We start from the raw sequence: 24541 nt of genomic DNA, 5'->3' as shown, positions 1-24541 counted from the left end.
AGACGGCTATTCTACATCTCAACTGACGCTGCCCTTTCATCTCAGGACCTTTACTTTGCCTGCAAGGCTCCGCTCTGTGTGTTTTCAAAACAACTCGTCCCAGGTTATATGACAAACAATGTGTGTTTAAAAAAAGCAGCTGGGTTTCTCTATTATGGCTATGTGCTAGTGTCCGACCACAAAGAATAACAAGGAGCAATGTTGTTTGACCTTTCATGGGCTGTTCCGACAAAATTCCGGGAAAAGAACAAAATACAAAAACATCTGCTAACTACATGTGAAAATACAATGTGGCACAAAAACAAGCATGATATTTGGAAACGTGCGCAAAGCAAATGCGGTCTACCACTTTCACAGTTAGGCTAACATAGGGAAAACAACAATGCGCTATATAAGGAACACACAACACAACTATTCACCATAGTATCTGGGTAGTAAATTAATGGAGGAAAGTATTCAGAGCTCAGCTTAAGTTTCTGCAGGTTTAGATCCCAATCAGATATGCATAGTCCTTAACCTGCCCTGTACCTAATCCTTTTGGTAGAGAGACAAAATATCGAAATTAAAATATCGACATACAATAATATCGATGTTTTAATTTCGATGGTATAGAATATCGATGTGCAAAATATCGATGACAGAATATCGTTTTTAAGGTATGTATGTTACTAATATCGAAATGTACTAATATCGAAATTTACTAATATCGAAATTTTGTTTAGTGTTATGTATTTTATTATGTTGTTTATATGCTTGTTAAATATGTTTTTTAATGTATGTTTGGAAATTAGTAATTTTGTTTACATTTTGCGTTTTAGTATCAGAGCAGGTTGTGGGTTTATAGGGGAATAGGGTGGGAAGTAATTTAATAATAATTAATTAATTAATAATTTTTTTAAATATTTATAATTAATACTTAATTGGTAATTAATTATTATTAATTAGTTAATTGAATTAATTAGAGTTAATGTAGTAGTATTTACTATTTTTGTTATTGTTAATAATTAATTGGTAATTAATTATTACTAATTAGTTAATTACATTAATTAGAGTTAATGTGCTAATATATTTAATTTTGTGTTATTGTTAATTAATAATTAATTGGTAATTAATTATTATTAAGTGATTAAATGATGTGATTTATTTATGTGTAGTGGGTTGTGTGTTTATAGGGGAATAGGGTGTGATATAATAACATTTAATTAATTAAAGAGATTGTATTTGTTTATTGGTATTAATTGTTAATTAATTCGTAATTAATATGTGTTAATTAGTTGATTTATAATTACATCAATGTAATAATATTAATTTTTATTAATTGATTAATTGATATTTATATTAATTGTGTTTTTTTGTATGTGTAGTGTGTTGTGTGTTAAAGGGGGAGTAGTGTGGGAAGTAATTTTTACCCCATGCTATCCAACGCTTTCCCTACTGTTGCACCCTCTGGAGTGGGAATAGTAATTTTTACCCCTACGCTATCCAACGATTTCCCTACTGTTGCACTCTCTGGAGTGGGAATAGTAATTTTTACCCCTACGCTATCCAACGCTTTCCCTACTGTTGCACTCTCTGGAGTGGGAATAGTAATTGTTACCCCTACGATATCCAACGCTTTCCCTACTGTTGCACTCTCTGGAGTGGGAATAGTAATTTTTACCCCTACGCTATCCAACGCTTTCCCTACTGTTGCACCCTCTGGAGTGGGAATAGTAATTTTTACCCCTACGCTATCCAACGCTTTCTCTACTGTTGCACCCTGTGGAGTGGGAATAGTAATTTTTACCCCTACGCTATCCAACGCTTTCCCTACTGTTGCACCCTCTGGAGTGGGAATAGTAATTTTTACCCCTACGCTATCCAACGTTTTCCCTACTGTTGCACCCTCCGGAGTGGGATTAGTAATTTTTACCCCTACGCTATCCAACGCTTTTTCTACTGTCGCAATATGTGGAGTAAGTATATATATTAATTTATATGTAGAGTTTTAAATTTATTTTAATTGTATATGTATTAGTTATTATTTTTTAAATATGTTTTAATGTTTATATTTAATATTTGTAAAACTATATGTATTTTTAAATTATTTTTACATTATTATTAATACATTTAAAAAAACGATATTTTTAATTTCGATATTTTTGTACTACGATATTTTTTTTCTCAATATTTTTGTACTTACCTTTATGAAGATATAACTCCGATATTTTTGATGTCGATACTTTTGTGTCGATAATTTTGCATGTAGATATTCTGTCTGTCGATATTATGTCATAGATACAATGCTTTTGTATGTATTGTCTTTGGCAAGGTCCACTTGTACACCTCCAGTTGCCATTTATTGATGTCCGGGCCATAAGCAGATTTCCATGTTGTGGCAATAACTTGCTTTGTCACAACTGTGGCTAAATGTATAAACCTACTTGTCATCTAATCCTGTTTGGGTTTAGACATTAAGCCTAGAAGGTTCACTGTAGGTGTAAGGAGATTATGCTGACCGGTGAACCCAGTAATGTGGTCCATTACCTTGCCCCAAAACCTGCTTATCACTGGGCAAGACAAGACCATATGATAAAAAGTAGTGTCTGAGTTTTTGAGTCTTGGACATTTGTCTGGAACAGCATGCATTTTCTGAGGTGTTAGATAGTTGTGGTGTAATTATTTAAATTGGATAAGCTTGAAACATTTATTTCTGGATACTTCTGAGGGCAAAATGCAGTCTGCATTGTACAGTGCTTTGCCTATATCTTGCTTCCATTTATCCCTCAGGTTACCCAGGTCATGACACAGTTTTTCTCTAAGTGCTTTATTTAGTTGAGTTATTATGTGGCAACCCCTCTTTCATGTCGCTAACAGTTGCATGATCTTGTCTGTTTCTGGTTCTGCTTCGTTGTGCCCCCCCCCCCCCCCCCCACCCCCATGTGATCATTCCTGCATTGTATAAAATGGCATATTTGTCCTTTAGTCCAGCAAAGGTCATAAGAATTCCAGAGTGATAAAGATGGCCCAGCTGTGTTATTGAGGCCCTTGTCCCGCCACACAGCTGAATGTTTGTTTTTGAGTAAGCATCTATTCTAACAATATTTCACAGTTTTAGTTCGTACCGGCACCAACCCAATACTGGTTTTCCTGCCAATAATATACTCTGTGGCTGTTGATTTTACCTGGTGCTGCTTTTACATACAGTACTTCAGGGGACCCCGCAGAGTTCAATTAATATTCCACGCATTGTAGCTGAATAATGCTACCACCTATTGCAACTGTGCCACTAGGTAATCTGCCCCAGATATTGCGCTGGCTCTGCCTGAGGGCTACTTACTCATTCGCACTGATAGAGCAGGTAATAGAGGAGACAGTGTGGCCCTTGCCTTTAAAAGCAGCTTTAAATGTTCCACTTTCGTTCTGACAGAACTTAATGGAGCTGAAGCCTTGGGATTTTGTGTTTCGACTTTGGCATAGTCTTCTTGAGCTGGGACCTTAATTTACCAGCCCCACATTATGCTGGTGATTCCCTTGACATTCTTGGTGAGACAATCTCACACTATTTGCTTCAATTTTAGAGTTTTACTCTCTTAGGAAATGTCACCATGCATATTGACAATATGGCAGATGCTCAGGCTACTGCCATTGTAGAGAAGTTAATCTCACTCAATCTGAATCAATATGTAATCCTCCCTACTCATCAGGCAGGTCACACTCTAGGCCTCATCTTTTCCAGTTGTGCTTTGGAGGTCTGGAAAGTTTTGGCTAATCCTTGGTCTGTTCATTCTTTTATCTACTTTGCCTGGGTTTAGGGTAATATCCAAAAGAGACTGGACTCTGTGGCTAATTCTAGTCCCTATCATTGATGGTTGAAAGTCAAGCTATTTGAGATGGAGCATATATTGGAGATCTCGTCCCCCACATGCAGTGGGGCCATTGAAACGGATGCCATAGTCATCAATTCCTGGTTACTGGACATGGCGAATAAGGTGGCCCCTTTAAAAACATCCGGCAATAATACACACAAATCTTCTGCTCCCTGGTTCTCTTCAGAGCTAGGAGAAGCAAAATCAAACTGTAAGAAATTAGAAAGGCTATGGAGGGAGAAATATTCTCTGGAGGATATGTAAATAGAGGTCCTTAAGAATTGTTATGGAATGAATAGAAAGGAACAGACTACCTATTTTGCAGATAACATATCCATAGCGGCAAATAGCCCTAGAGAACTTTTTAATATTGTCATATAACTTATTTGGAGATAAGATCCTCAAAATTGTATGCAATTTGGAACCAAACCCGGTCACCGTATTATCCTTGCCCTCCACGGATTTTGACAATTAATTTGAAGGTGATCAAATCCCATCTTTAATCATTTTTTTGATATGTCCATTAAACGTGCTACTGTGTCATCTTGCTGTAAACAGACTAAACCTGTTCCACCTTTAAAAAAATCTTCTACAGACAGGACTCAATTGGCTGATTTTAGACCTATTTCTTTACTCAGGGCTGCCTCTAAGATGCTGGAAAAATTATTAAATTCCCAATTATCTGTTTATTTGGAGCAGTTTAATTTTTTGCATGCCTCGCAATTGGGTTTCCCGCTTCCACACAGTATGGAGAGAGCAACTTTGGAGGTAATTGATTCTATTAAACTGGCCCTAGATCATGGAAAACAGGCTGCCTTGATCCTATAAGACCTATCAGCAGTTTTGATACTGAAAAACATACCATCCTTCAGCCACATACCATCCTTCTTCAGCGTTTGAAAAATATTGGAGTCGGTGGTCTTGCTTTCGCATGGATTCACTCCTTCTTAAAGAAAGTTAAGCAGTCTGGACGGCCCCATATTCCTCTGATTTCTAAAAGCTTGCGTTTGGAGTCCTGCAGAGTTTAGCCTTGAGCATGATTCTAATATTTACATGTCTCCTCTCGCTCCGTTAGTAGAAACTCTCTGTCTATTTGAAGGAGCTCCATTGACTGTCGATCAGGGAGAGGATCCTTTTAAAAACCTTAGTTCTGGCACACAGAGCCTTTTATTGCTCTGGCCCTCTTTACGTCTCAAATAGATTAACCCATTACCATCCAGTTAGAACTCCTCGCTCCTCTGATGCAGGGCTGTTTTGTGCTATGACCTTTAGCTACTTTGATGGCTTTGAGTAAGACTACATATTCTAAAAAATAAATGATAACTCCTCTAGGTTTCTGCGAAGATGATGGAGAGCGAGAAGAATACGCGATTTTGTGTGCCCTTTGTACATTTAATAGAGGGGAGGTACAAAGATCCATGACCTTGGGAAGAAATGATTGAAGAAAGATGTGGGATCGGAGTATTCCAGTCTTTCAACCAGACCATAAATGTGCAGATTATTTCTTCTGTTGCTGTTCTCCATGTCCTCAGCGTGTTTTTTTAAGTACACCACTTCTGATTGCAATAGTTTTACTGTCTGCACAGTTGTCTCAAGATCATCAACCCTCCGTTCCACCCGGCTAACTCTATTTTCCATGTGTGTCCATTTATCATCCGGACATTGAAGCTGTTTATTGGTTTCCTCCATGTAAGACTTGAGCGCCAGAATTTCCTCAAGGAGAAATTCCATTGACATTGTGACAGTAGACTTTATGGGTGAGGGAGGATCTTTTTTAATTCTTTCATTAGTTAAGATTTTGGAGGTTGAAGGAAGCTTGGAGGACATTTTGGTAGTAGATGAGGACTGTAACCTCTATATTCTCCAGAACAGAAAAATAGTTAAAGGTGTTAGCTCTGGTAGTGTGTGTGGAGACCCATGGCTTTATAGTGAGAAATGTGAGGTTCCTGGTCTTCTCCTTAAGGGATTTGTGAAATAAATTAACAAAATGGACACAACAGTAGTTCGAAAAAGTCAACCAAAATATGTTTAGAAAAGCAGTTTTCTGAAAAAAAATGCCAGATTTGGTCCCAAGATGAAAATATAGTTGAGGAAATGAAGAAAATGTTACTACAGGACTCGAAAAATCAAAAAAATGGTTCTAGTCCTGCAGGTCTAGTACCTTGAAAAATCTCCTCTACCTAACTGCAAACTACTTGACCTCCGTCTCTGAAAGCCAGGTGAATGGCTGCCCTATAACCTTTATTATAGACAGTGGCGCATCGATCAATATCATGCCGGCAGAAAAATACAATGAACTGTCTCTGATACCACTTCTAAAGTAATCAAAAACAAAGGTGTGCACATGGACTGCTTCTACGCCATTGCAAAGTCAAGGGTCATTCATAGTGACCATGAGACATAAGAAAGCGTCAGTACAAGCAACAATTCATTTCCTCCAAGGTACTTCGTCGAGTGCATGTCTACTCAGTTTCAGCACTGCTGCAGACATTGGACTGATATCCATCAATTACAACCTCAATGCACATTCTGAAATAGTAAGTCAATTCCCATTGTTGCTTAATGGACTAGTGAAACTTAATATAATGAAGGTGCAACTTCACATTAATGAGGTAATTCGTCCTGTTGCTCAGCTACACCGTGGGATTGCTTTTCATTTACTGGAGGTCGTTGAGAAAGAACTTGAAACATTAATAACGCATTACATCATCAAGCGTTCTACTGGTCCGACGCAATGGGTTTCACCCATAGTGGTAGTTCCAAAAAAGGACAGTGGAGGTGCAATGCACATTTGTGTTGATATGTGCCAGGCCAACAAAGCAATTGAGAGAGAAAGACATCCAGGTCCACACATAGCACACATGATTACACAGCTGAGTGATGTCAAAGTCTTCTCTCATCTTTGAACAAAGGATACCATCAACACGTGCTGGAAGAGAACTGTAGGTACATTACTACTTTTTTAACTCATGTTGGTTTGTTCAGATACAAAAGACACAGGCTTGGTGTGTTGTCGGCTGCGGAAATCTTTCAGGATGCCATTCGCCAAGTAATTTAACCTGTCACACATACTTTTAACTACAGTGATGATGTACTAGTGTTTAGGGCTACCTTAAAGGAGCATGGGAATGCTCTTACACAAGTATGCTGTCTGCTTGCTGATGCAGGTCTCATTTTAAGGGTCGTAAAGTGTGTTTCACAAAACCAAACTCAAATTCTTTGGTCATATTTTCTCTGAAGGGGAAATGACTCCTGACCCTCAAAAAGTACAAGCATTGTCATCCACTTGTCCCTGCAAGATGTAACCATGCTGCAATCCTTCTTAGTCATGGCCAGCTATTGCTCCAGATACATCTGTGACTTTTCCACGATGACTGTCCCCTTAAGAGGTTAGACAAAGAAGAATATTCCCTTTGAGTGGTTCTCTGAATGTGACGAAGTTTCAAGAAAATCAAACATACAATTGAATATGCGACTGAAACAGCTTATTGTGATCCAAAGTTACATTCTGAGATGAGAGTAGACACAAGTCTGGTGCTGTTGGGTGTGATCCTTGCTCAACACAATGGACATTTAAATATGCATATACACATTGTGGCCTTTGCTAGCAGATGTCTCTCTCTGACTAAATGTGCCTATTCTCAGCCAGAAAAAGAAAGCCTGGCTGTAGTGTGGGCTTGTGAACATTTTCATGTGGTCTGTACAGAAATCCTTTCAACCTTGTCACTGACCACCAGGCATTGCTCACCATTTTCGAAAATCCGAAGCCAAGATGACCCCTTGCATTGACAGGCGCAGCTTGCGATTGCAAGAGTATGATTGAAGCATTGTGCATAAGCCGGGTAAAAATCAAAACCCAGCAGATTACTTCTCACGAGTGCTGTTACAGCATCACCGTGCAACATCTAAAGTGACTGAAGAGTATATCAATTTCATAGTAAAGTCCAGCAACCCTGCAGCTTGGAGCAGATCATTGCTGCTACCAACACAGACAGATACATGCTCGCACTCAAGGATATCATTGCAACACAATCATGGCGAAAGCATACTCAACCTCTCACAGATGAAGTTGCATATCAAAAATCCAATCATGTGCAGAAAGAACTTTCTGTCACTCAAGAAGGTATTGTAGTAAGAGGTTTGAGAATTGTCATTCCGGAGAGCTTGAGGCAACAAGTAATTGAACTGACACACAAAGGACATCATGGCATTGTAACCACCTCAGAGATTGTGGTTTCCTCTCTTTGATAAATGAGTCAAGAAGGACCTGAAAGAATGCCACCTGTGTAACTGCTTTTCTCCCAAGACAACATAGCATCCGCTAAATATGTCTGACCTTCCTAAACAAGAGGGGTAGAAAATTGCAGTTGATTTCTTTGGACCATTAAACAATGAACATCATCTCATGATAGTCAAGTCAAGTCAAATAACTTTATTCCGTTATTAATGGTAACAACCATAAAAGCATATTTCATTAGACATACATTAACACATACAGTCAAAAAGATTTTAAAAGCAACATAGAACAAGAAAGTCACAAGCAGAATGTACTATAAAAATATAAAAAAATATTATTAACTAAAAATATATCTGTCAGTAGCACTGTTACCCCTCCATGCTTTTCCTAAATTTAAGTGCTAGTTTTAAAAAGCTGCATACAAATAGAGTGCAATCACAACTTAACAGCTGAAGGTAGTAAAGTGTGGGTCTGATTTGTGCAAAATTCTATTTTTTGAGGCAAGGTTTTAAATATAACCTCCGTGGTACAATGTAGTAGGGGCAGATAAAAAGAAAGTGTGCCTGGTCTTACGGAGACTTTTCGTCGCAGCCGCAAGCCGGCAACACTTGACCACGGTGGGTCCCCTTAGGCACGGCCAGTAATAGGTGAAATAAATCCAGGCGAAACCTCGTCAGCAGGAAACGGTCGTAACCTGACATGGGCCATGACAGGTACGGTTCCATGAGCAAAGAGGTTTTTAATAGCACATGCTTCCGTACACTTCCTTTCTTTAGTTCGCCATCCTCCTGGGCTAAATACCTGGATGTAATAAAGATCTTCTTCACATTAATAACATCAAATTTCGTAATGGATTCTGGGGTTGAAAAGAGTTCGGGCGCCCTAATTCAGTAAAACAGTTACTTAAGTACTTGATCCAGGGAACTTTAAGCCTATTTTCCCATGTTAATGCTTCCCTCAAAATTTGCTGGGTAAGAGGTAAATCATTGTTTAACCAGCAATTTAGCCAGCAAAGTAAAGGGTTAACAGCTATCTTGTCACATAGGTAAGGCATACCCAACTCTTCATGTACAGAAAAGTTTGCTGGTCCCCTTGGAACCCTCAATACCTGTTTTAGAAAGTTGTTTTCTACTACCTCCAGGGCTCCTAATGGGGCATACCCCCATAACTCGCTGCCATAGCATGCAGTAGCAACGCTCTTGGCCTGGTAAAGTTGGAGCAGTGCAGCCACCGGGCTATTGCCCATTTTTCTTGCAAAGTCAAGTATTGCTGCATTTGCCCGGGTTACCTCCCCCTTTTTCTTCTGTACCGCGGGTCCCCAGTTCAGTTGGTAGTCGAACAGGACTCCGAGATAAGAAAATGTTTTTGTTACTGGGATTTTTTCCCCGTTAACATTTAGGTAGTTTGGCTTTTTATTACCTTGGCCAACCTTCATTACGAAGGATTTGGAGTTATTAATGCTCAGGTCTCGAGACTTCATGAAGGCAAGGAAGGAATTTAACAATGTTTGAAGACCAATTGCAGTCCTGGATAACAGGACTGTGTCATCCGCATAAAGCAGAACCGGCAGACCTTTCCGACCAACATAAGGGTAATATGCTCCTGTATTTAAAAGATGCTCTGCCAGGTCATTTATATATAGATTGAAGAGGAACGGGGCTAAAATGCACCCTTGCCGGACACCCCGATGCACTCCAAAGTCTCTTGTCACTTTTAGATCTTGTGTGTACCGGACATTTGCTCTTGTGTCAGAATGCATATCTGCTAACAAGTTAATTAGGTTCTGCTCTACACCCATTTTGGCCATGGCGTCCCAGAGCCTTCCACGGTTTACACAGTCGAAAGCCGACGATAGGTCCATGAACGCCATGTGAATTGTACCTTGGCGGGCCATGGTGTATTTCCCTATGATCATATACAGGTTCAAACACTGGGTGACCGTAGAGTGACCGGGCCTGAAACCATATTGAATTGGGGATATTACTTTGTTTTCATCTGCCCATGCAACTTACCTGTTTAAGATTACTCCCCCCACTACTTTGACCACGGAGTTAATTAAAGATATTGGTCTGTAGCAGAGGGGGCTATTACGGTCTCCTTTCTTAAACACGGGTACGATGGTGGACGGATGTATGACGTTATAACGCATACTTTTACTCCGCAGACCATTACAACGCGACTTTTACTCCGCATACCGTTACAACGCATAGCGCCTTGGGGCGCTGGATAGTGGTAAGTATAATTTACTATTCTAACTCCAGTCCCCGTGGACCCTAGGGAAGGTGTTGGATAGTAAATTATACTTATTCCCTATCCTAGAGCGCCCCCCAGCGCAATGCGTTGTAATGGTATGCGGAGTAATGGTCGCGTTGTAATGGGTCTGCGGAGTAAAAGATCCGTTGTAACGGGTGTATACCATGGTGGACACCCCCCACGACTTTGGGCAGCCAGAAACCGCTGCCGCATTAAGTACAGCGGTAAGGACAGGCGCCCATAGCGATGTGCAAGATTTAAAGAGGTCCGGAGGGAGGCCATCTGGACCTGGGGCCTTGTTACTTGTTAGCCCTTGAATTCCTTTTTCAACCTCATTAATTGAAAAGAGCAGAAAGTTCTCCTTAGGAGCAACAAAACTATATTCTGCTTGAGACTCATTACTTTTAAAAGTCGAACTAAAATGGTTGACCCACTCCTCCTCTGGGATATTTGTGCCAAGAACAGAATTACTTGGGTGATCAAACAAGGGTTTATTTATAATTTCCCAGAACTTGGCGCTGTTTCCCAAGGTTTTAGGATCTAAGAGGGTCTCCCAAACACTTTTCTTTACCTCTTTCTTTCGTATAGCAAGGGACTTTTTATACCTGGTGCGCATGGCCTTAATATGAACCGAGTCTCTGGGTCTTGTTTTCAGGGCCATCTTGAGGTCTCGGCTGGCCTTAGAGCAGGAGTTGTCAAACCATTTCGGGTTACTGCAGCATTCCCTTTAACTGGCACCATTAACAATGACCCTACTGTTAATACAACACCCTCAAATGCAGCCAAGATTTGTTGTGATGATGATACAAGTGACACACAGAGAGAAAGTTCGGAACTGCACAAGTTATTAATTGAGGTGTACACATTTTCACAGTTCACCATTGTGCATTTTAGGCGACGCTTTCCATTTATACACTTTAATGTCCCTCGAGGTTCACGTGGCTTACGCTGTTCAAAAATTCCCCCACCCAATTTGATGCAGATAGGGTTGTGGTCACTATGAATGTTCATTTGGATGGAGAAGTCCAAGACGATATTAACAAGATCAGCGGATAATAAAATGTGATCTATGTATGACCCATTTGTGTGGCCTTTATACGTGGGAACGGGGTGAAGGGTTTGCTCCGCCACCATAGTCATGGCTGTAATTAAATTATTTTCATTCATCAGGGTATTTAGTTGTGTTCCACGCCGAGAATGATCGAAGTGAAAGCCTTTCAGGCTATTACATCCCAATTGTTCGATAACAGTCACTCCTGGGTTCCCACAGGGATGGGTATTGAAATCACCTGCGATCAGTATTTGGCGCGGCAGATTTCCCGCATTGTCTCTCAAAAAGTAACACTAGCGCAATAAGTTGCACTCTCCATTCTGATTTACTGCATTATAAAAGTTGATCAGAGTCAGGGTGTTTGTGCCCCTCTTTAGCTCTAGAACTTGGATATTTCTGTTGCCAGAATGACACTTGACTGTTTGACAAGTGAGTGCCAAATTAACATAGGTTGCCAGGCCCCCTTTGCTCTTCCACTACTCGATGGTTCGGCTGGTGTGAAGAAACTTTGGTACCCCTCAATATAAATTTTTTTTTCCACCAGCCATGTTTCTTGGAGGCATATCACAGCATGTTGCTTGACAAAAGATAGCCAGGTGGTGTCGCAAGCTTTATCAACCAGCCCTGCAATATTCCAAGAGACTAAGCTTGCACTACAGGGTATTAATGAGCACAATATTTTGGTGTCTATGTCTGTGTTTACCTTGTTAGCTAGGTTAACGTAAGGTGGCTCTATACGTATGACTACCTGCTCTTCCGTGATGTTATAAGTTTGATCTACATGAGTGGGAACAGGGCTATGGTCCTTTAATAAGTCAGTGGTTGGGTTTAGCCGGGCTAGTGATGACGCGACCTCTAGTCGGGATTCCTTTTCTTGATCTATGAGGTTATTTAGTTCAGGTTTTTCAACGGGAATCGATTCATGCAACGCATTTGTGTTAACCTCGTTGCCTAGGCCTATATCATGTTGTGTGTAGTCGGTGTAATCAGACAAAATTGATGTTACAGGTAGTCAATCAACCCCCTCCAGGCCTCCCTGTCCGTAAAGGGCATCAAACCTATTTGAAGTAGGGACACTGTACTGGTTGTTCAAATGAGTTGAGTAAGGATACTCATATTGATATAAATGATGTGGGCCTTCGCGCCTCTCTGATTTCATGGCAAAGGGATTTATGGTTCTATAATCCCTGGGTATGGCCCGACTTGGATGCAATGAGTCATTTGGGGTAGAATGCCCATAGTTCCCTGTAATGTCCCAGGTTGGATATTCGTTTACATAAGCGTTAGACGTCCCCTGTTCCAGCGAGAAATGTTGATACGTGTCATTTAGCCCCCGATCATTTGGAGGATAGAAATAGCTGAGACCCATAGTGCGAATCAGGCTATTTGTGAGACCATCCCTCCGACTGCTGATGTATCTTGCCACACGGGTGTCTCTAAAAGTTACGATGATACACTCACCCTCTGTGGACTTAAATCTGTGTCCCACCCAGTCTACCCTTCTAACATGGGATATATGACCATTAAAGTGTGAGGGAATCGGTCTGTGGGTGGTTAGCCAGTGGCTCACTTTATTTTTTAATTCGCCGTACGTTTCCGTTTTCCCTTCACCAAGTTTCGGGACGCCTATCATTACTATGGTGTAGGGGTGAGATTCCGGGGGGAGATTGATATGGATGGGCTTTTTAACTGTTATCTGGTTTGTAGGTTTCTCAGAGCAGTCATCCCATGATAGTTATTCAAGAGTACTCACGTTTTGCCTTAGTGGAAGATTTATCATCAACCACCCGTGACAAAGTCATAGAGAGGTTGGAAGATAGTTTCGCAGCGTAGGGTGTTTCCTCTATTTTCAAATTTGACAACGGTCCACACTGCCATAGCAAAGAGTTTAAGGACTATCTTAGTCGCTTGAATGTCAAGCATCAGAAAAACACTCCTCTCTATCCACAAGCAAATGTTGTTGAGAGATTTATGGGCGCCCTGAAGTAAGTGGTTCAGCGCATTGTGTTCAAAGGAATCAGTCTCAAGTCAGTCTCATATCCAGACCGTCATGCCTATCGGTCAACTCCCCATTCTACAACAGGTAAAAGCCCTAACACCTTGCTGTGTAGAGAGCAATTGGGATAAAGCTACCACAATAGTTAATAAGCTGAGTAATGGACACTGATGAGATTCGTGTCACAGACACTTCTTACAAAAGCACGATGAAGGCCTATGCAGATAAGCTCAGATGCGCTCAAGTCACAGTTTTTGAAGAAGGAGACTGGGTCCTGGTCAAACTGAAATAAAAACGCAAGACTTGCACTTTGTTTGAGGCGATCCATTGAGAGTCACGATAAGTAAAGGACATATGCTGACTGCTCAACATATCGGAAAGTTCATTACGAGAGACTCGTCACATTTCAAGCATCTGCCTCGATGTTTGTCGGTTCCACATGTCACGAGTGAGACAAGTCCACAAGACTCAGATGCTTGTCGAAGTCAAGCATCTGAGTCTACATCTACGATGCCAGATGACAGTGCGACTCCTTTACTGCATACGACTCACACTGGAAGATTGGTGCGAGCACCTCGACGTTTCATTGAGGACCTCTATTGTATATATGTTGTTTATACTTTTTATTTTAGAAAGAGGGAAATTTTGTGTCATGTGCCCATGTGCCGTAGTACCCTTGTGGTCCTTTCATGACTCCTTAAAATGTTACGTAATAATTTGGGAGGTATCTAGGTGTGTATGGGTGTGGTCAATAAAGTTTATAACGTAGTGCGTTCAGTTAATGGTTGCATGTTGGAGAATAAAGATGTGTGTTACAGAGCTCTGTGTGTGTGGCGTGGCCATTTGCGTGCTCCAGAGCTGGGAGGATGCAGCAGTTTCCATAAAATCGCGCATTGATCTGGAATGCATATACAGGTCAGAATAGTGTCCAAGAGGCTGGAAATCAGTATATGGATATAGCACAATTTACGGTGGTTTATTTGAACATTGGAATTTCCCACATTTAAGCTACTTGGTGCTGGGCACGAATGGACATAGAGCTTGTCTGATTGGTTTCTTCAAATCATATCCATTTTTAGAAAAGAAGTGCACTTATACACATTTATATGGCATATTAGATGGTGACTGTGTCGGATGAATGAATGAAAAGTACCTGCATAAAAAACCAAACAAGGACCAGGTACCCTTGAGCAAGTGATAGCAGTATTTGTTTTTTTTTAGCATGAAATGGTTTTGTGTAAAAAAGTTATTTTACAACACTATTAAAAAATGATCAAGAAAAAGTTGGATATATTTGAGTGTATTATTCAAGACTGCTGCCAAAGTAATCAAAACCAAACTGTGCTATGCTCCTTGGACAGTGAGGAAAAATTTATTGAAGAAGTGGTGTGATGAAGGGATAGTACAGGATATTAAATCAGTGAAATGGGCAACAATAGTGTTTTTTAAGTACACATGGTGTGGCAGCATGTAAATGTGCATAGATGTGAGAGTTTTTGAACCCGTCCCTTTTTTAGTTGATATGTCTCATCAACATTAACAAGTTTGTCAGAATATTGGAGGAAGGAAGAGTGTGTTACCTCTATTTTTTCCACTTTTAATTTTTGATCATCAGGCAGAACTGCACTTAAATGTAGGCATCTAGCACATTTGTAACTTTGCAGTATTTGTTTCAATCCCAGAGAATGTCTTTCAGTTTGCTGCCGGCCTCATCTATTTTTTGAGAGGGCAATGCATCATTTGTATATGAGTATGTAGGACAGTTGGCATTGGTTGCAAGGTAATATTCATCCATTAAGTTTATCTTGGATTAAAACAATCCATTAAAAAACATAATTCATCACATGGAATCACAACAGATGTACATACTTACAACCCAATTGAAAAAAACCCAGTTATTTAAAATGCATTTGGTCATATTTTCAGGATGTCTAAAAACATGAAGAGTAGAAAATGTTCACGTACATAGCAAAATGACAATGTTACTGTCTAGTATATATGTAAACAAAAATTCCCAGGCATGCACAAACGTTACTAGCAAGTACACATGCAGATAAAGTTATCTACAAGAACATAAGGCAACTGCTTTCTCCAATAAAATTGGTTTTAATTTCTTTTTAAGTATTCATAAAAATTCATATGATAAAAATATATATTACAATGTTCAGTGAAAATGCAAACTTCATTGTAAATATACATGGTTTGTCATGATTAAAAATTCAATCAACACTATAAAAATTGATGGTTTCCTGTCGACGCGTTTCGACACGTGTGTTGTGTCTTCTTCAGGACTGTACCATCGATATTCTTTTAGTGTGTCAGGAAATGACGTGAATATGTTAAGATATAATTTCCTATCGGATGTAAAAACCATTCGAGTACACCAGTCAAAAGTGATAATGAGTATCTTACGTTCGGTGACTCCTGACTGATAGTAGTAATTAAAATATCTTCTTTTCAGGCCGTGGTTAATCAGAACGTGGTTAAACAGAACACTGGGAACGCTGTCATATTGCCGAGCCAACTACCGATATGCCATATGGATATGCAGGGGAACTGCCAAACTCAACGGACTGGAGTTCGTCAGTTTCGTGGCCGATAAAATGAAGGGACGTTCATATGGTGTAACAGGCAGCTGTAAAAGTTAAATGGGGATCTCTAAATACTGATTTTTAAAACGTCCCCTTAAACGCACTGGGCATGTGCACTGTGTAAACACTTCTTACCCGCAGTCTTGCACAAAGTAAGTTGTTTATGAGGGGCGGTGCAGCGTGTAAATTGATAGCGCTGGCGATTATCGTTTCCCAGGTCTGCGGACCGCGTAGGCTGTCTTCCCTCGTATGTTACTGTCTAGATCATCCTTGCTTTCATGAGAATAGACTATGCATGTTTTTGTACTGAGCGAGAGGGAACGAAATCAGTGGAATTTGAGTTTATTAACACAACGGTAATGCTTTGGAAACGGTCTACTATTATGCTACCTAAACAAAGTAAGTAGCCATCCAGTGCTTACCTGAGCCAGTTGTTGCTGGTGGGGTCCACCAGCACTTATTTTTCGGGACTGTTAGAAATTGGGTTGTTGTTTGACTGGGGTTTGAACCACATGTATGGGTTCAACTTCTTTAGTGCCCAGACCACAGAAAAAGCTCCTCTCTCAATTGCACTCCACCTGTTGGTCCAGACCCTCTTCATTCAACTGTGGTAAGACAGCCCCATGCCATGTTCTGAAGCGTCTGTCTGCACAATTAATTCTTTGGAGATATCAGGAGCCTTGAGTACAGATGCTGTATATATGGGCCCCTTGAGGGTATTAAAGGCTTTCTGACAGTCCTCTGTCCAGATCACCAATCTAGGCTGCTTCTTCGAAGCCAGCATAATTAAGGGGGAAACAATGGTGCCATATCCCTTAACAAACCTCCTGTAGTATCCTGTGAGGCATAGGAAGGCTCTCACCTCTGTCTGAGGTTTTGGTGGTTGCCAGGCCATAATGGTCTCAGTCATAGCCTGGAGGGGCTGCAACTTGCCTGCGCCCACGAGGTAGCCCAAATACACCCTGGAACCCTGCCCTATCTGGCACTTACTGAGCTTTACAGTCAGGCCTACCTGCTGCAGGGCCTGAAGTACCTCCTGAAGGTAGTGCAGTCGTTCCTCCCAGCTGAAGCTGTAGACAGCAATGTGGTCCAGGTAGGCGGCATAGAAGGCCTCCTTTCCAGCTAGAGCCCTGTTAACCAATATCTGGAAGCTAGCAGGGGTATTCTTCAAGCCAAAGAGCATTACATGAAATTGGAGGGGGCACTCAGGAGTTGAGAATGCATACCTCTCTTTTGCACCCTCAGTCAGAGTGATCTGCCAATGCCCAGATGGCAAATCAATAGTACTGAGGAACTTGGAAGGACCCACCCTGTCAATGAGCTCATCAGCTCGGGGGATGGGGTGTGCATCAGTTTTCGTGACAGAAATGAGTCGTTTGTAGTCCATGCAGAACCTAAGGCCTGGAGTGGCCACCAGTGGGGCAGCCTTATGTACCAGCACCACAGGGAATGCTGGAGGGCTCAATCACCCCTAACACCAGCATCTTGGAGACTACCTCCTTGATACTGGCCCTCGCCTTATCTAACAACCTGTACATTTTGTTCTTTAATAGTGGACTATCTCCAGTGTCTATGTCATGGACTCACATGCGTGTGAGTTCAGGGGTGAGGGAGAAAAGAGAGGCAAGCTGTCCTAATAAGTGGCAACAGTAGCCCTGCTGCTCTGGGGTCAGGGTAGAAGATAGGTTGACACCTTCCACTGGACCATCGTGTTCCTGGAAAGGCAGGAAACCAGTGAGAGGCTTGCTGTTTGCTTCCACTCCCTCATCTGTCACCAGAATCATGATCTCTTTGGACCTCTCGAAGTGAGGCATGAGGTGATTCACGTGGAGCACCCATAAAGGGTCTTGTCTTGCCCTAGATGTCCTGCCAGGGCTATATTATGAGCCAAACCCAGTAAGAGGGTCCTGTAGCACTGGGTGACCACCTGCTCATCAGCTGCCCCAAAACCAGGAGCCTTAGGCTCACTATATAGGTGGTCATTCTACCAATAGATCAGGTGATCCCCAGAGCTTGCCGCCCAAGCCCTCAAGAGTGGGGCACTCTTTATTCCTCTGTGGTGGACCCACCCTCAACTTGCCAACCAGCAATCTCAGGTAGGTCACCCTGAGTGGCAGTGTGCTCCCTGGTTGGCTTGGGGGCCTCCTCATCAGGAGCCCCATCAATCTCAACCATAGGAACTTGAGGGACAGGTTCCCTGCACCCCCTCCCCCTCTTGGCGGCTGTCTTGGCCATTGTTCCAGGCTCCATACGCTCTTGACTTCCTTCTTGGGTAGCCATAGACCATGTGGTCATACAGAACCACTCCGGCCATACCAACATTTCCAAGTGTGACTTGAGCTCTGTCACCCTCCAGGCGGTGTGCTCCATGTTTTGCTTAAAAGACAATCTACAGGCATAACATGGCTCACAGATACTTTCAGCGAACCTGAGACCCCCGCCCTCCCCCCACTCAAAGTGAAACGGTGCCACCATAGATGGCTCTCACGATTGTCGGCGACAATGACTACGTACAGTGTTTTAGGGGGAACCTGCTCTGGGACACCAGCTGACCCTTGACATTAGTAATATTGGCTCCTGTGTCTTTCCGAGCCTCCACCCGCTGCTCATTGATGGTGACCCACTGCCTGTACTTTAAAGTATTGGCAGGCATATGGGCTTTTGGCACCATCTCCTTATTCCCCAGGGACACTTGGGTTCCCGCTATCTGTTCCCCAAAGCTACCTGGGACTAGCTCGTCCTTGAGTGCTACACTGGCTAACTCAGGTGTCAGCCCATCAGTGGTGGTAGGTGCCCACATGGGATATTTGAAGACACCCTTGGAGTGCCCATAATTGTAGCACTCAGTACATTGGGGTACAAATTTCCCTGTCTGCTTATAATAGAACACATTCTTTTTAGGGTCAGACTGGGATTAGTTACCACTACTCCCTTGAGAATTATTTTGGGGACATTTCGAGAACTCTTTATTTTTAAGTTTTTCTCCCCCCTCTTTCTTCTGATTGGAACCCTGACAACCTTTATGGGAGTCCCCTCCCAGATACCCAGATACCTTTTTGGACACTCAGGTGCTAGCCCAGAGGTTCACATCCTCAGCAAGCTTCCTGGGCTCAATCAACTTACTGTCATCTCGGTGCTGGTGCAACTCTGCAAAACAAATACTGAGCACGTGCTCCCTCAAAATTAGGTTGTACAACCCACTATAATCGTTTAATTTGCTACCCCACACTCAACCATTCAGTGCCTTGCTGGCGGTGATGCAAGGTTTTGTGACGGGTCCAATCCACTTAGCAGCGGCGATGCATCAGTTCTGCTTTGGCATGTGCCAAACAGATGCATTGGTTCTGCACTGGGATGCATCGCTCAGCAGAGAAGATGCATCAGTTCCACTGGCTAGCTACTTAGGTGTCACGGACTGGGATGGCACCACTTGGCAAGAAAGACTCACATTGGTGGATGCTAGTTGGGTTGGTGGTCTTCTAGCTCTGGGTGCATGGCAGCGCCACTGCTGAGATTGTGCCACTTGAAGCGCTGTTCTAAAGTGGCTAACTCATTCCTCCCAGCTCTTAAAAATCACCGCCAGTGATGTAATGAATTCAGTATGACTGTGTATCTGGACAACATAACTTTCAGAATATGGGGACTCAGTCCACACGTATCATCTGAGTATTTTGGCCCCAATTCCTAGTTAGCTCACAGCGCCTCATCTGAACCCCTAGCCTTGGCAGGGTACTTGATGATATCTGCAACCTCAGACCATGACACCTCTAATTCCCCAAGGAAATCATAGAAACAGATTTACCCTTTCATTGTTACTCAAATATGCCCAAGAGAGACACTAGAATGATGCAAATTGGCTTTTCAAACGTTTATTGAAACAATTGTATTTTTGTGTAAAAAGCGTGAGCTGCAATTATTAGTAGGATAAAAAAGCATTGTAACCAGCATTACTAGAATGGTGAAAAAAATAAACAGCGCTACCATTATAACATTGATGTGTGATTATATGATTATATAATTATTTGTATACTCCTATGTAATACTACCTACACTACCGAGAGCAAAGTGGGAGTACCCTCTGCCAGATCTATTGGGGCAACTCAACTCACCATGCCTATATTATTTATCAGGAAACCGATCTGGTGTAGAGCAGTCTATCGTCCTTTGAAAGATGAAAGTTAGAGTCAGCAGGGCTGCATCTGAGTCCCAGTGCAGTGTTCAGGGATAATCCGCAGAAGAACTCTGCCAAATTTGGCTCAAAGGTGGTTTATATAATAAAAGCACTGTTTGAATCACCCTATGTCAAAGTTGCAAGCAGACTACAAAATGCAAGGGCATAAATGTAAAATGTAAATGTAAATGTCAAGGTATTTGTAGAGCGCACTGCCACCAAGCGGTTTCCTGGCGCTATTACTCATACCGCTGTGGAACCCTTCCCTGTGAAGTGTCCACTCCTGGGCACCCCCAGGGTGAAGCCACGATCCTAGCGCTGTTGGGGCCGGTGTGGAGGTTAAGCAAGCTATTGCCCAGAGTTGCAGCGTGGGGCCCATGATTAGAATAGGCATAGAGGCGAGAATTGTCAGGTCCGAGGAAATTGAGCCCAAGACCCGCCGAGGCGGGAATTGAACCCTGGTCCCGGGCCAGAACTCTGCATCAGGGTCTACCGCTCTAACCATTGAGCCACACTCCTCCACAAGGGCATCACGTTCAAATGCTCCTAGCCTTGGACAGAGTGTGCGGGCGACACAATAAAATGCTTACTAAGAAATGTGGTGCATGCAGAATCATTTCAAAGTATATTATCGTGTCAGTGAAAGGCATGTTAAAAGTCACCATTAGAAAAAGATGTAAAGTTTAAAAGTGCAGCTAAAATAGAGACCCTGTGCAGACCCTGTTGAACCCTACAACAGTGGTGTGTCTGCCGCTTGGGCGTTGTGTAATTTGCTGTTTCTGCTGGGGGTAGTTTTGCAGCAGGCTGGTAAGATGGGGAGAGTGCAAGACTGGGAATCTTTTTCAGTAGGATCTGTGCATGGGGCACACTACGCGGCATAGCATCAGTGATAGGAGGCACGGGCTTTAGACAATATACCTTTGGGAATTATTGGAAAATCACAGTGGGGGATTCAGGCATGATAATACTTTTTGACTGGAGCACTGCCTAGTTAATTTTCATGTAAGTTGCTGAATACTCTGGCAGATTTGTCCCCAAGTGAGACAGAGATGGAGTCTCAAGAATGCGAATCACAACTGGCCCATAGTTTCGAATGAGTGAAGATGGCCTCAGTGGATGATTGGACACAAAAGATATTGTCCGAGGTCCTAGGTCCAATTTAAGATACTTCAAACATGTTAGCTTAAAAGTTGACATGCCCTGTGAGCCTTCCTGTGAAGGTTCCTATCAACAACTGCTCAAAACTCGAGAGGGAGGTCCTAGCGGAATGAGGCTGAGGACGATAGAGGGTTGCTGGAGAAAGCTGAATTCTTGATGAGTTGGATTCAAGAGGAAGGCAGTGCCAGATCATGCCAGTAAAGACGATGATCCATGATAAAGCCCTTCTGCTGTTGAGTAGTAAAGGAAAGAGAATGCATAATTCTCACATCTGCGTCTTTAATAGAACAAACGTTTTCAGAAAATTGCTATTGCATTGTATGATATTTACCTTTGGAGCACAACTGCATTTTGCTAAAAAAAAAATAGTTTCTTTCAGAGTGGCAGCCCAGACACTTACTCATAATTATTGTTTTCTCTGCTTTCTGAAGACGACAGATTTATTTAAAAAATATCTTTTTGACTTGCTTTCATATTTTGCATATTTTGACAAATGTCAGATTATCTCCCCACCTGAAATTCTGATGGACTGTAAAATGGTATTTTGCATTGTTTCTTTCAGAGATTCAATATGCTTCAACAGGGAAAACAGATAGCGAAGATAGTAGCAATATATGCGCAGTGACCCAATTTCATCATTACACACGTAGTGCAATACGAATGGGACACGCGTGGTGGCATGTGATAATTGGAAAACACGAGTTAAATGTGGATTGTTGTAAAGGAAAAAGGAAAAGACATAATCTGATGTTTAACAATCTGCTTTGGCTTGACAGGTTCATAATGTATGGTTTTGTGAAGGCCATGATCCAAGTGGGGCAGCTGCAAGATGGTGATTTTCACTTTACAGATTGTTTATTTTTTGGATCGCTTATGTCGGCCACAGATCCAGGTAATGTAGCTAAATGCCTTCTATTTGTATGTTGTTTATTGGGTAGAAATGTATATAAGTGCCTAAATAAGGCGAAATGTAGATGTGTACAATATTTAACACAACAACTGTGATTGTGGGCATAGAATATTACCCCCCCCCCTACCCCGCCTCATCTTTTAAATGCCTGTAGAGTGAAATACAACCTTCTAGTACACTCCACTTTGTTTCTATAAGCCTGTATTAAATGGACCATGCTGTCCTCTGTGCAGCTTAGGTATTGTAGGACAATCCTCTGGTAGGCTATCATGAAGAATGCCCTCAGTCTTGATGTGAGCTGTGCCAAAGCGCCAAATCAGCTCAGATGGAGAATTATACAAGTAAAATTGTTTCAAATTGAAGAAAATGCTGGTTTATCTGTGATATATAAATAAGTGGTTCTGTCGGGAATGTGCCAATTTCTTTGTTCAATGTAATTAATATATCAAAAGCATTCAATTTTTTGTATTAAACATTTACAAACTTAATGGAAGAAGATGGTTGAACATTACTTACCCCTTCCATGCTCATGATGAGCTGAGCTCGTCATGAGTTGCACCGCTCGCATGCTCATGACGAGCTCAGCTCGTCATGTAACGCGGCTTTTTTTAAAAAGCCGCACAGCGCGAAAAAAGCCGCCGCACGCATGCGGTTAAAGAACCAAATTGGAATACGCGGAACACACCACAAGGGCTAAATGTTTTTGGTCAAAAATGACATATTGTATTGTAAGAGTATTATGCACACAAATTAATGAATATGGCTGTCAATAAAACAATACAATGCAAGGAGAAAAAGTGATTGAAGTGCATGAAAAGTGACTCATGGTGATAAGTGAAAAAAGTGCTATACATATATTATACAAACCGGTAACACGTAAGGTCAATAATAGTAATGTTGTACTGTCCATTTCTCAATGCATGAATACACGACCCAACAGTGACTTTATATTGAGGTCAGGGAAGCTGCATGGACTAGTGTGACTGCAACGTCGACGTTTCGACCCTAGGCGGAAGCGCAGCTTAATTTGCGTCAAAGGCGGGTCTTCATCAGGACAAGGGGGTAGGAAAACAAAAGTTGACAGCCGCAAGGAATGAATGCCAGGGATCCTATGAGGTAAGTTGTGTAGGATCCAAATTAATTCCGATTTTGAAGAACTGGTAGACCCACACCAGGAGGTTGTTGTCTGAAAAAGCGAAGTTAACTTCTGCGAGCTCCACCAGCCGGTTGGAGACGAGTTAAAGAATGATTTTAAACAACGCCGCCCACTATGCGATCGTTACAATGGGGAGAGACGTGACCTATTCAGTCTGCTTCCACTCTGCTAGTGAGCCTCATAGGAGCTCATAAGATCCCTGGCATTCTTCTAGAATAGTAATAAGGTAGGCAAAGGATTGAACCAGGGCAGGTAGTGCTAGGAGGACATCATCCGCAAAGAGGTTGATTTTGTGTACCTGGCCCCCAAAAGGGATGCCCGCTATCCCATGTTCTTATAGACCAGGAGTTCAACCGCGAGAGCAGAAGAGAAGGGGCAGCCCTGTTGTGTTCCCTGTGATAGGATAATGGGTTCCTTGCGTTGGCAATTCACCCGGATCACTGCAGTAAAGCTAGTGTAGACAAGATTTTTTTCAGTCATGCCCTTCCACAGCTGAAGTTATAGTTATTGTTTAAACACGTATCTATAAAACAATATGCTCACACACAATAAGCACCACCATTAGGAAGGTCCAATTGATGCTGTGAAAGGCTTTCTCCACGTCTAAGGAAAGAATTAGTGTTGGTATGTTGTGTTTGTGTGCTTTGTTGAACAAATGAGATAGGTGACGAACATAGTCTGCTCCATGTCGGTTGCAGACAAACTACACTTGGTCTGGGTCTATTAGGCCTGGGAGTAGGAGGCCCAGACACATAGCCAATATTTTCGTATAGATTTGTGCATCTACATATAATAGCCTGTATGATGCACATTTGGTCGAGTCTCACTGGGCTTGGGAATCAGGGCTATCTCTGCATCACTCATAGTAGCGGTTAGGCCAATGCTTGAGGAAAGAGATTTTTAGAGAGCAAGATATTTGTCTGAATCTTATTAAGGTGTCAAAACCTTTTCAGAACTCAAGATGGAGGCTGTCAGGGCCTGGGAGTTTTCGCCCACAGGCATTTCTTCGATCACTTGCCGTAGCCCCAACGGAGCAATTGGGAACGTCAAGGAGAGCTTTGTACTGATCAAGAAAGTGTTGTAAGTGTTCAGGGTGTGTTGAGTCTTATGCATAGAGGGTCTGATAAAATATGTGAAAAGCTGTCTGTTTATCTTTCTCGCTCATCACCC

At 42.0% G+C, this 24541-nt stretch overlaps 1 protein-coding gene across 1 annotated transcript in view; it reads left to right on the top strand.

Annotated features, from left to right (window-relative positions):
- SLC9A9 (solute carrier family 9 member A9) overlaps positions 1–24541 on the top strand; it is a 2762771-nt gene that overhangs the window by 467467 nt on the left and 2270763 nt on the right. Inside the window, exon 5 of the mRNA XM_078666429.1 lies at positions 22082–22197. Within this exon, the coding sequence (XP_078522555.1) occupies positions 22082–22197 (116 nt within the window). The remainder of the gene's footprint in view (positions 1–22081; positions 22198–24541) is intronic.

Source organism: Lissotriton helveticus, chromosome 11 (assembly GCF_964261635.1).
Source record: "Lissotriton helveticus chromosome 11, aLisHel1.1, whole genome shotgun sequence".
Classification (NCBI taxonomy): Eukaryota; Metazoa; Chordata; class Amphibia; order Caudata; family Salamandridae; genus Lissotriton; species Lissotriton helveticus.
Note: the sequence above shows the minus strand (reverse complement) of the source record. Positions and strands in the feature narration are given on the sequence as shown.